This window comes from Mytilus trossulus, chromosome 6 (genome assembly GCF_036588685.1).
Source record: "Mytilus trossulus isolate FHL-02 chromosome 6, PNRI_Mtr1.1.1.hap1, whole genome shotgun sequence".
In the NCBI taxonomy this organism is placed as follows: Eukaryota; Metazoa; Mollusca; class Bivalvia; order Mytilida; family Mytilidae; genus Mytilus; species Mytilus trossulus.
In genome coordinates this window covers 9,887,210-9,899,690 of record NC_086378.1, presented here as the reverse complement: position 1 = coordinate 9,899,690, position 12,481 = coordinate 9,887,210, and the positions used below count along the sequence as shown (strand labels likewise).

At 31.9% G+C, this 12,481-nt stretch overlaps 1 protein-coding gene across 1 annotated transcript; it reads left to right on the top strand.

The window, feature by feature from the left end:
- The first annotated feature begins 3,387 nt into the window (after positions 1–3,387).
- Positions 3,388–4,320, top strand: LOC134722312 (myotubularin-related protein DDB_G0290005-like). The gene has a single exon (XM_063585921.1). It carries the CDS (start codon positions 3,388–3,390, stop codon positions 4,318–4,320), a length of 933 nt encoding a protein of 310 aa, XP_063441991.1.
- Positions 4,321–12,481: the final 8,161 nt, after the last annotated feature.

The window sequence follows — 12,481 nt, the reverse complement described above, 5'->3', positions numbered from 1 at the left end:
ACCAGACAAACCTTTACAGTTTACAATTCTTCCATAAAACAAATAAAGTTGACCTTTTGCTTACAGTTTTAGAAAAACTTACCAAAACTCAAAAATTAAACGCTGAGCAATGGACCGTGAAAGTGAGGTCAAGGTCAAATAAAACCTGTGTGACTGACATATAGATCATAAAATATTTCCATACACCAAATATTATAGACCTATTGCGTATAGTATTAGAAAAAAGACCAAAACTTAAACACTAAACTTTGACTACTGAATCATGAAAATGAGGTCAAGGTCAGATGTCACATCAATAAATTAATTATCATTGTATTCATTAAAGTGATAATCACTCAAGACTGAAGAATAGAGTTCATCGTTACTATAACAGGTATAAAGATTTCTCTTTCTACTTATTGAGTTTTTGAAGATGACTGTTATACATTTCAAAAGCATACAGCTCAATATTAATCCGTAAGCAATAGTTACCCACTTTCTTTCTGAAATAACAAACAAATGAGCCATAAAATATGTTGTTCTCTATATGTCGAGGACAATGTTTTCATTTTTTATCAAAAAAGAAAACCCCGGAAGAAATAGTACTAAAAGCAAATTACTTAAAAAGTAGATAAATACTTCACAGCATATAACATAGACCTCAAAAGGACATTTCTAAGTTTTTTGTTTTTCTTGTTGATTTTCTACCCATAATCCTTTCCTACCCTTAACACAGGTGTTTCACATTTCTGTAAGAAATCAGACAAGGACTGTAATCCTACTGTTATTTCATTGCATTTAAAGTTCAGAACACACAGGTTTGGTAAGGTATTACAGACTTCCAGAAGGTCCAATCGATGATATATGATTCTGTTTCCTGCAAATTTTTCAAATAAATATTAGTGCCAACAAGACAATTAGCTAGTCACAATTAATAAAAGTAAACCATTATAGGTCAAAAACTGAATAATGTTTCAATGACAGACTACCAGAAATAATACAAAAGTTATTTTTTCTAGTCATGTTTACAATTGTATTTCCAAAATAACCTCCGTCTTTGTCTTTGTCTTTGGGAGTTGATTTATGACCAATGTCAATATTAATTATTTAGCATCAGAACATCTACTTAATACTAATGATTTGATTACTGATTAATCCAGTAAGCAAATTGACATAACTGATGACTTACAATTAAAAGGACAAAGTTCACTTATGGCACAAAATGGCCTAAAATATAAACGTTATCATCAAACACCAAAAGGTCTCAATTTGTTTCGTAAATGGGTTTATTTCAAAAGTGTAAAATATATGGTAAAAACGTACCAAAATTGACGTTATAATACAAATTATGTTAATTTAAGGACTCATAGTTCCATAAATTGTAAAGCAAAGTGCCAGAAAAAAAATGTTTTGTCTTAGTATTATCACCACACGTATTTCTATGTGATTTTTTTAAATTTTTTGGCCCGATTTAAAAAACTTTGAAAAATTCAGGGCCAATTTTAACCCTTCGTGAAATTCTCGTAACAGTATATATATTTCAAAAATGGTTTACCAGCACAAATTTTAATGCAACTTTTTTAAGTTAAGTCAGAAACGGTTAAATGTTTGTTTCATTTAGAAATTTAACCTTTTATAATTGTCTGGACACAATCATCAAGGCTAAACACATGGCAAACACTTGTCTATTGATGATCATCAGATATCAATCTCGTTTTTTATTTGGTTTGATTATTTTTGGGTTCCTTTCTCATTTATGATTACCCCACATATATTAACTTTTCATACTTACTTGAGTGTTCTATTGATCAAACCTGATCTATTATATAACACGTATTCCTCAGTGAGAGGAAAGAATTTAATGAACGCAATGTCTTATTATTTTATCATGGGTGCAACATATGGAAGGATCTGCTTACCCTTCCTAAGTACCTGAGATTTCTTTCAGTTTTTGGTGTGGTTCATGTTGCTTAGTCTTTTGTATAAGTTGAGTTTTGTGTACTATTGTTTGTCTCCTTTATTTTTAGCCATGGCGTTGTCAGTTTATATTCTATTTATGAGTTTGAATATCCCTCTGATATCTTTCACCTCTCTTTTAAGTAAAATCCAATCACAAAGATTGTTAGTCAAAATTTAAACTACTTTTCTGGTAAGCAGAGTAGTACTTTGAGTGTATTCTGACATTACAATGATCTAAAAACTGTCTGTATCCGTAAAGGTTGTAGGCCGAGGTCTGATATCACGAAGTAGAGTCACATGACTGCAGTATTGTTTTTTTTATATTTCTGTAGCAAACTGTAAAAAAATAACACATTTAATATCAGTACGAAATCAAACTAAACGATTTGTTGCTCTCTGAAAATTATCTTATCAAACTATGATTAAGCAGAAGACAGAAAGGATTAAGACAAATTAATGATTGTACCAGTTTAAAGGGAATCATAGATGGACTATTCAACCGAAGTCTGGTAGAAGTTGGTTTTGAACATGAAATTTCAAATCTGTTTTCGTTCTTGTTTTTCAGTTTTGGTGGCATGTCGGCCATGTTTAAATGTAAAAAAAAAAGCTACATATTGGTATAATGATCTATAGGATCCCTAATGTTCAATTCATAAAAATTGTTTAAAGAATTGCAAACAAACATTTGTCTGGCATCTGCTTTCATTTTTCCGAAGTCATAACATCAAAGTCTTCGTAGGTAATTGATCATCGTCAGACAAATGAAGTTTTGCTTTTATAACTAGGAATATTCATCATTTAAATTCAACTGGATACACTAGAACCTGAGGAAAAGAACTTTAAAAAATTTAAAATAAAATTACTGTTTATCTCTTCTGGTGTGAATTGATTAAAAAAAATATAAACTTTTATTACATAACCCAAGTCTTAAAACCTGGCCATTCAAACCTTAAATAATGTGGATGTAATTGGTCTTTTTTAACACTTCTTACCAAAGACCTTTTTATTCAAAATATTGGACAGTCGTCCAGTTCCTGTCTTTTAGCCTTCATTGTTTTTTGTCTCTTCGTGTTTCTTGTTGTACCTCGTTTTATAAGCAGGTCTTGTAATTTTGAAAATGTATTACTGGTAAATTTGATAATAGGTACAGTACGCCAATTGTAAGAAAAGTAAAGCTCGCAAAATGATATTGAAAATTTAGATGGTAAGTTAGATAAATAATATCCTATATGAGACTACAAATCAATCTGGCCTAAAAGTGATATAAATTATCACCAGAATACACAAAGCTATTTGCACAATCATAGTTTCTTGATAATCAAGTAAAATTATCCCAGTTTAAGGTAAAAATATATATAAATCTATAATACACTGACGAGATAATTTTGGGTTGTTTACTACAAACAAGACAAAATGTTTACTTTTGTTATTTTATTGTTAATGAGTGGAATGTCAATTGGTTTCCTTTTGGATAGTAAAAATTCTTCTTCTCTTGGAGGGAAACCAACATATCTAACAGTTTCAGAATACTATGGGGACAAAAATCAAATTCATAGTGAACTGGCAAACATACAAAAATCATTGCACCAAGAGCAACAAACATTACGCCAAGAACAACAAACACTGCGCCAAGAGCAAGAAACATTAAACCAACAACAGGAGTCATACCGTGACCAGCAAGAGAAGACGATGAACTTATTAACCAACCAGCTACAACAAAAGTTTGACCTTATTGAAAAAAAACTTGCAGCGCAAACAGCCAACAATGAAACAGAGGTCATTGCAGCGTTGGAGAAAAAGAACCAAGAACTGGAAAATAAGTACAATACAATTCAGGGAAAGCTGACAGCTAAGGAACATATGTACAATGAAATAGCAGAAAATTATACCAAGCTACAGAAATCCATGGCAAATCTAGAAAAAAATCTCTTGGAGGTTCAGACTAAGTGTGATGCAGAAATTATTTTTGCTGTAAATAAAACTCTAGCGCTTGGACTCAAAATTACTCAACTTGAACAACTTCAAAGCATCAAGCAATTGCAAACTCTTCAAACACTACAAAGACAAGTCCAAACATTCGATTCCAGGATAAATTTATTAAACAGCCATGAACAAGCAAGAAACCAAGATTTTCTAGCTTTATATAATCTAACCACATCATCAAAACATGAACTGGAAAATAAGATGAATAATCAATTTCAAACCATTGAGAAAAATCAGAACATGTCTGTAGCAATGCTTCAACAGAAACAGCTCCAAAATATTCATATGCTGCACAATCTGACATCTGAGTCCAGGAATGAAAATGAAAAACTAGCAAACCATACTATGAATGAAATTGAACAAATGGGAATTCACACTTTTTCAACAAAAACTGGATAAACAATTACAGAAAGGTAAAGTGCAATAAAAATATGTGACATACTCTGCAAAGTCTAAATTAATTTTCAACCTTGTCAAGTTAAAGACTAAGCTTTCTAAAATAGCATTAAAAATCCATTGTTCCTGATGACTCTAATAAAGTCCTGATACAATTAGTACAAACAAAATTTAAATGCAATAACTTATATATTCTATTTCAGAACTTTATCATAACATACTTGTTACAATCAAAATGCAAATACAATAGTTGAAAAACTTATATTTTATTTAAGAAATTTATCAACAGCATAACAGATATTTGTCAGTGTCATGTCCCAATATCAGCTTTCAAAACAAAAATATGTCCATAGTACAAGGATGTTCCACTCGTACTTTCATTTCCTATGTTCATTGGACCGTGAAATTGGGGGGGGGGGGGGGGGGGGGGCTCTAATTTGTTATTTAGATTAGAAAGATCATAGCATATGAAATTTTTTCTTAGCAGGTTCAAGTCATTTGTAAAAAGATTTTGGGTTTTTTTTTTTTGCATCTTGATGAATTTTCTTTTATACCGCAAATGTTTTACCAATGAAAACAGTATATTTTTAAAGAAAAGAAATTCATTATTTGATTCTAAAAATCATAAATAGTTTGATATATATTATATTTAGAGACAATTTTACTCAATGTGTACCATATCCATATATTTCATTAGCTGTCCTTAGAAAGCCTTGATATGGATATTAGTTCATATTTATCTATAATTTTGATTTCATTGTCTGATTCTTACACAGTTAATAGTACAGAGAACAACAAAAAAACATGTGTTTCTTCTAAGGTGTTGAAAAAATAGGGTAGGTAGGCACATTTTACAATTTTTTTTGCCTGGTTATACCTGGTTACTACTAGGAAATCAGTCTGACTTTAACAGTGCTTATTCCAAAATGACATAAAAAGTGTTATAAAGGATATGCACTAACAATTAGGATAGGTAGGGTTAGCAGAAATGAATGTATAATGTTTTGGCCTGACTTACTGATTTGCTAATTATCAAATTTAATTTAAATGAACAATTCACAATATAGTGATGTTGGTGGAAGTACATGCTCTGACTTCTTTCATTTCAGTTGTTGTCACTGGTTGTAATACAGGTGGTAGTAATCTACCTGCTTGAGCACTCAAGTATCCAATCATTAAAACATCTGTAGGTGTTTCCAACCTTTTATCATTTAAATCTACAGGCAAATTTACTTGTCAAGTTGCTGGTTATTATTATATTCAAATAACACTAATGAGCCTCCAAAACAATGCAAGAATTGACATAATGAAAAATTCCAACTCCATACACTGGCAATATGCGACAGGATATACTGCAGGTACTGTTTGGAAACCAGGAACTACTGCTGTGTCTTTAGAACTAAAGACTAACGACACTGTGTGGATAAAACTAAATTCTAACTATCAATTTTACCAGTCATGTCTAACTATATTTAAAATCAACTAACAAACATATTACTGAATAAAGGCTATAATATTACTGAAGAGTGATTCTGATAAAAAAATTACTTGTTATGGATACTGGTACAAAAATAAATCAGGATATGCAATCAAAATATATGTAGTCCAAGATAAAAAAAATTAAAAAAGATTTAGAATATAAATATGATGATTGCAAATAAATTTGATTGGAAAGTCCACAACTGCAATTTAAAAAAACACCAGAATGAATGTTTTTCTTTTCAGTTAATAATAATCAATTGTTAATATTAGCATTTGCTTACAATTCCCAATTTAAAATACACAAATGAAAAATTTAATTTATAAATTGATGCAAAATCTTGCATTTATACACTATGTGTACAGAGTGTCTACAATCTAGTTTGTTACTGGACAGTATAGATGTGATTGTGGTAATGCAGTGGAAGACTTTCCCCTCTTTATGATACATGTTAAAAACAGATTTTCCAGGATATCATTAAATTTCTAGCTATTTTAGATATAACATACCTTTGTATGGTTCACTAAACTTAACAGTAGAGTTATCACAGAAGCAACTCAAAACTACAAAACAGTTTTAAGAGCTCTTCATAAATTTGATCAATGATTTCATCACAAGTGTAAATATACACTAGAATGTCCCCTTGATTAAATATTTCTGTAACATTTATCTGTTGTTATGTTTTCTATAGTTGTTTCCCCTTTTTGAAATATTTGTTTACTGGTGTATAGAGGAATAAAGCTGTATAGGTAAGAAGAAAGTAAAAACAAAGGATAAAAGTTATACAATTAGTACATGCACACACAACAAAAACACCCTCTCAACTCACTGCAAGTTTAAGATGGCCCCTCACATCAGCTTGAGTAAAAGTCTTTGCAAAGACAATTAAAAGTAACACCACCAAATTGGGCCCAGTCCATATTTGATCTAAAATCAAATGCAAATTTTAAGGTGATCACACATGATCTTGAATTTGCTGTCATAAGAATAAAGTAAAAGTATTGTGGTTTCATTATTATGAAAAGTTTGGTAATATTTGGCCACCTAATTGGTGAAGATTTTAAAAATATGATAGTGGAAAGATAACAATGGTCACAAAAGGTCACATTGCCATTAAGGCATGGAAAGCTAAAAAAAAAATCAAAGAACATGTTCATTTATATTTCTAGCCAGAGTTGATCATTTTTACAGGATTAAGAATTAAAAAGAAAAATCACAAAAGGAAAATTCAAAATGGAAAGTCCCTAATCAAATGGTAAAATCAAATGATAAAACACATCAAACTATAAAATTACCTTAATAAGTGTGAGATAAGCTTTAGTCATTCTAAACTAAAAAAAATAATTTTGTATTGAAACTTTTATCATAAATTGAAACAGATGTATGTAGATAAGATTGACAAGTGCATTGACATTTTAGATAACTGTACACAAATTAATTTTGTTACAATTTCTATCAGTTGTCAGTGCACAGTGACCTGTTTTCTACATAATGATTGCAACATGTTGTTTTCATATCTATGCTTGTAATTGGGATTGCAAATGGATTCCTTCTGGAAAGCAATAAATATCTCTTCTCTAACAGGAAATCCTGTAAACCTAACCACAGCAGAATATAATGAAGACAAAAGTACAAGCCATCATGACCAGGAAAAATACCGTAATCAACAGGAGAAGACCCTGGACCTGTTAACCAATCAACTGCAACAAAAGTTTGACATTATTGAAAAATCTTAGCAGCTCTAACATCCCACAATGAACTTAATGAGACAAAGAAAACAAATGACAAATGAATTTGAACTAAAGAACAATGCAGTCAATGCTAAATTGACAGGCAATGAGCAAAAGTATACTGAGCTAACTGAAAATTTTACCAAACAACAACAAGCTATGACTAGCCAAGAACAGAAAATTGTCAATCTGCAGCAAGATTTGCACAAACTTGAGACTAAGTGTAATGATAGAACAAATTATGCAGTGAACAAAACCCTTGCTTTTGAAGAGAAAATGGGCAAACTGGAGCAACTCAAAAACGTCGATCAGCTACAAACTCTTAGCTGTATTTGGCAAAACTTTTAGGAATTTTGGTCCTCAATGCTCTTCAACTTCGTACTTTATTTGGACTTTTTAACTGTTTTGGAGTCGAACGTCACTGATGAGTCTTTTGTAGATGAAACGCGCGTCTGGCGTACTAAATTTAGTCCTGATATCTATGATGAGTTTATTTACAACCACTGGGTCGATGCCACTGCTGGTGGAGATTTATTTCCCCGAGGGTATCACAAGCCCAGTAGTCAGCACTTTTTGTGCTGACATGAATTGTCATAATTATGGTTATATTTATAAATTTACTGTTTACAATTTTTTTTGAGCGTCACTGATGAGTCTTATGTAGACGAAACGCGCGTATGGCGTACTAAATTATAATCCTGGTACCTTTGATAACTATTTACACCACTGGGTCGGTGCCACTGCTGGTGGACGTTTCGTCCCCGAGGGAATCACCAGCCCAGTATTCAACACTTCGGTGTTGACAAGAATATCAATAATGTGGTCTTTTTATAAATTTCCTGTATACAAAACTTTGAACTTTTTGAAATACTAAGGCTTTTCTACCTCAGGCATAGATTACCTTAGCTGTATTTGGCAAAACTTTTAGGAATTTTGGTCCTCAATGCTCTTCAACTTCGTACTTGATTTGGACTTTTTAACTGTTTTGGAGTCGAACGCCACTGATGAGTCTTTTGTAGACGAAACGCGCGTCTGGCGTATATACTAAATTTAGTCCTGATATCGATGATGAGTTTATTTATACACTACAAGGACAAGTAAAAACATTTGATTCTAGGATAAACTTCTTGACCAGCCATGAACAAGCAAGGAACCAATACTTTCTAGCTTTATGTATTCTAACCACATCATCAAAGCACGAACTGGAAAATAAAATGAATAATTAATTTCAAACTATTGAAAAGAATCAGAACATGTCTACAGAAAAACTCCAACAGAAACAGTTCCTAGATTTTCAAATTTTTTACACAATATGACGTCCGATTCAAAGAATGAAATTGAACAATTGGGAAGATACCACAACCTGTCATTCTCACTTTTTCAGCAAAATCTGGATTAAAAAATACGAAAAGATAAATTGCATTATAATAAGTCATTTAAACCTGTCTTACATTGGTAAAAGATGAAGTTTAGTTGGAATTTTATGACTTTATGAGATTATGAGTGGATATCCAAACAAACAAGGTATCATAAGCCATACAGACGAACAGGCTCATTTAATATGCTGCTCAACATTTTGTGACAGGGGCATAACAACTAATATTTCCTATGGCTTTACAATTTAATGAATATTCCATAAAGAATTAATTATAGGATACATATAAATAATCAAAAAATATTGCATGGATCAAAATCATAATATTCTAAAAATAAAGAACTGTCTCATGAATTACATAGATATATGAAGATGTTGTGTGAGTGCGAATGAGACAACACTCCATCCAAATAACAATTTATAAAATCTAACCATTATAGGTCAATATACGGCCTTCAACACGGAACCTTGGCTCACTCAACAAGCTATAAAGGGTCCCAAAATTACTGGTGTAAAACCATTCAAACGGGAAAACCAACGGTCTTATCTATATAAATAAACTGTTATCACAGATATGTCTCGCCTTTTTGTAATTTTGGCAATGAATTGTGCCTGGGAACAGTATATCTAACGTTAATATATATGTTCCTGATTGTGCTAATTAATGTTAATACAATTGCAAACCAAATATCAATGACCTACCACAAGTGGATCCCCATAAACTGACCTAATCACAAACTAATACATGTAATGTAAGCAAACCAATCAAAGTCAATAGACCATGACATAGGGGGCGGAGCCAAATAATCTCCATGGCAATGAGATGTGACAATGCTTATACATCTGCATACCAATTATCATTGATGTACCACAAGTGGATCTCCATAAACTGACCTAATCACAAAGTAATACATGTAAAGTAAGCAAACCATTCAAAGTCAATAGACCATGACTGAGGGGGCGGAGCCAAAAAATCTCCATGGCAATGAGATGTGGCAATGGTAATACATCTACATACCAATTATCATTGACGTACCACAAGTGGTTCCCCATAAAACTGAGCTAATCACAAACTAATACATTGTTGACGCCGTCGCCGTTGCCGACGCCGGAAACAGCATACCTTTGTCTTGCTTTTTTACTCCGTCAAGGCGAGACAAAAACGAAAAACGAGAAACACGTTTAAATGACATAACCAAACGACAACTACTGTCCATCAGATTCCTGACATAGGACAGGTGCAAACATTTGCAGTGGGATTAAACGTTTAATTGGTACCAAACCTTCTCCCTTTTCCTGAATTAATCGTATAACATCGATCACAACGTAGAAAAATACACGATTAAATATCAATTGGAAGGCTTAACTCAATCAAAAACGTAAATTAACACACTATGAACGAATAAATGTGATCTGCGATACCTGAATGCAAATACACACAGTTAGTAAAATATTAGGGACAAATATTCAAGGCCAAAAAGCAAACAAACAAACAAGTCCAAGCAAAGCCATGGCAAGACACCATCGCAAAATATATAACAACCCTTAGAAAAAATGACTTTTGAAAAAGATTTTCATAATATATACAGGTGAATGAAAATAGCTTTGTCGTGTTAGGTATTCTACTTCTGTGTATATAAAATCTTCCAATAGGAATACCAAGTTCTGTCATATAAATACATAATTTAACACTAGATACGTATGGAGTGAATATCAACATAAAAATATACAATTAGATCTAGCTAAAACTTCCCTGTACAGATTTAAGGAGAATAATCTTGATGATCATACAAATGTAGTATGAAGAAATGAAAATTAGTAGTAGATATTCCAAATTATCAAAGCTGGTATATAGACAAGATCCGTATTAATGTAAAATAACAAAAAAAAACATTACAAATAGTATCAACAGGTCGAATTAACAAGAAAGTACGATTTGAGAGTATCCCAGTTACTGACAGCTAATTAAAAGCCAAAACAATTTATAATAAAACAAATCATGCATCAGAGACTAAAATCAACTAAAAAGTAAAATCACAAAATTACTGAACTTAGAGGAAAATCAATTCGGAACGTCCATAATCATATGGCAAAATCAAAAACCAAAACGCACCAAAAACAAATGGACAAGAACTGTATAAAACACATCCCAGGGATTCCGTATTTTAACGTCATGAACAGTCAAAGAAGACATGACTTGTGCAATGCCAAAAATAAATGTATCGACACGTATTAGGATAGTGAGGAGCGACTTCTTTAGAGATAGAAATTAACGTGTGTGTATACATCCTGCCTCAATTTAGTTATGTTTTAATTTGCTAATGACAAAATCGATATTAGTGCTAATGTAAACTATATTCAGAGATATAATTACAATATTGGTACGATAACCCTTACTTATAAGTTTGTTTAAAGTTTCGATGAGTTTACACGGATCACATAGTGATTTCCTCGCTTTAAGTACTTTAAATATTACCGTAAAATTTAGGTCATGAAATACCATTTTTGATAAGTTTTCTACAGGTACAGCCAAATTTACTAATCAAATCTTTGTATCTATGAAAGAATTGAGTAAAAGTTTTAAGTAATTTATGGTATCGAGATATCTGACACAATAACTTCCCAGTGACATTTTGTATTGTGAAAGGAAACGTACAAGAGAGCATACGCTGAAATGTATCGCCTTCTTTACTAATCATTGACATCAATTGTATTTCATGTCAACCCGAAGTCCTGACTTTTGGGCTCGGGATTGCCTTGACTATATACGAATAGGATCTTTTTCACATCACAAGGTTTTATATGTAAATAAAAATTATCTATTTAGATCGTATGTTTTGTGCCTTCTACTTCAATTTCAGTAAGATAGAAACGCAGATTTATATACATTATAATCATGACTTAAGAACTTCCATATTATTTCATTTTATTAAATTACAAAAGTCAACCATTTATAGTAGAAACCGAATAAATGAAGTTGACTTGTTCTGCAATCCCAAACGAGATCGACATCCCATCGTTTTGTCAATAAATATTCGTAACTAAAACAAGTATTCAAAGTATGTACTACTCAGTTGCTGTAGCCATGAATAGAGTGCTTGCAGCATGTCACGTAAAGAGACCGCCATTAACAAGAACCGGTTGTTTGTTTTGAGTATAACTTTATTATGACATCAGGTTGGACTTCTATTTGAGATTGCACGTCGATTGGTTTCCAAACAAATATAAATCAACCTCGAACAAAGCTTTCCATTCAGGATTTATATAAGGAACATGGTCTTCCCAATGTAAAAATATTTTTTTATTCATGTAATGTTAATCAAATCATCATATTTAAGCCAATCAATTGTATATATCTCAATTTAATATGAATGTGCTGCTTGTGAGGGCCATCTGTAATTGATTATAAAATTTTGAAGTTGAACTTGTATACAGATGCTGTATGGCCTGGAGTATCCGTCTTGCATATTGCCCTCGTACTTGACCTCATTTGCATAGCTTTTTGGTTAGATAACTGCATTAAAACATGGTCAAAAAGGTCGGAGCTTCAGAATGTGCTTGAACAGAAATAAGTGACAC

Coding starts and splice junctions, on each gene's coding strand:
- LOC134722312 (XM_063585921.1), top strand. CDS start 3,388: ATGTCAATTGGTTTCCTTTTGGATAGTAAAAATTCTTCTTCTCTTGGA.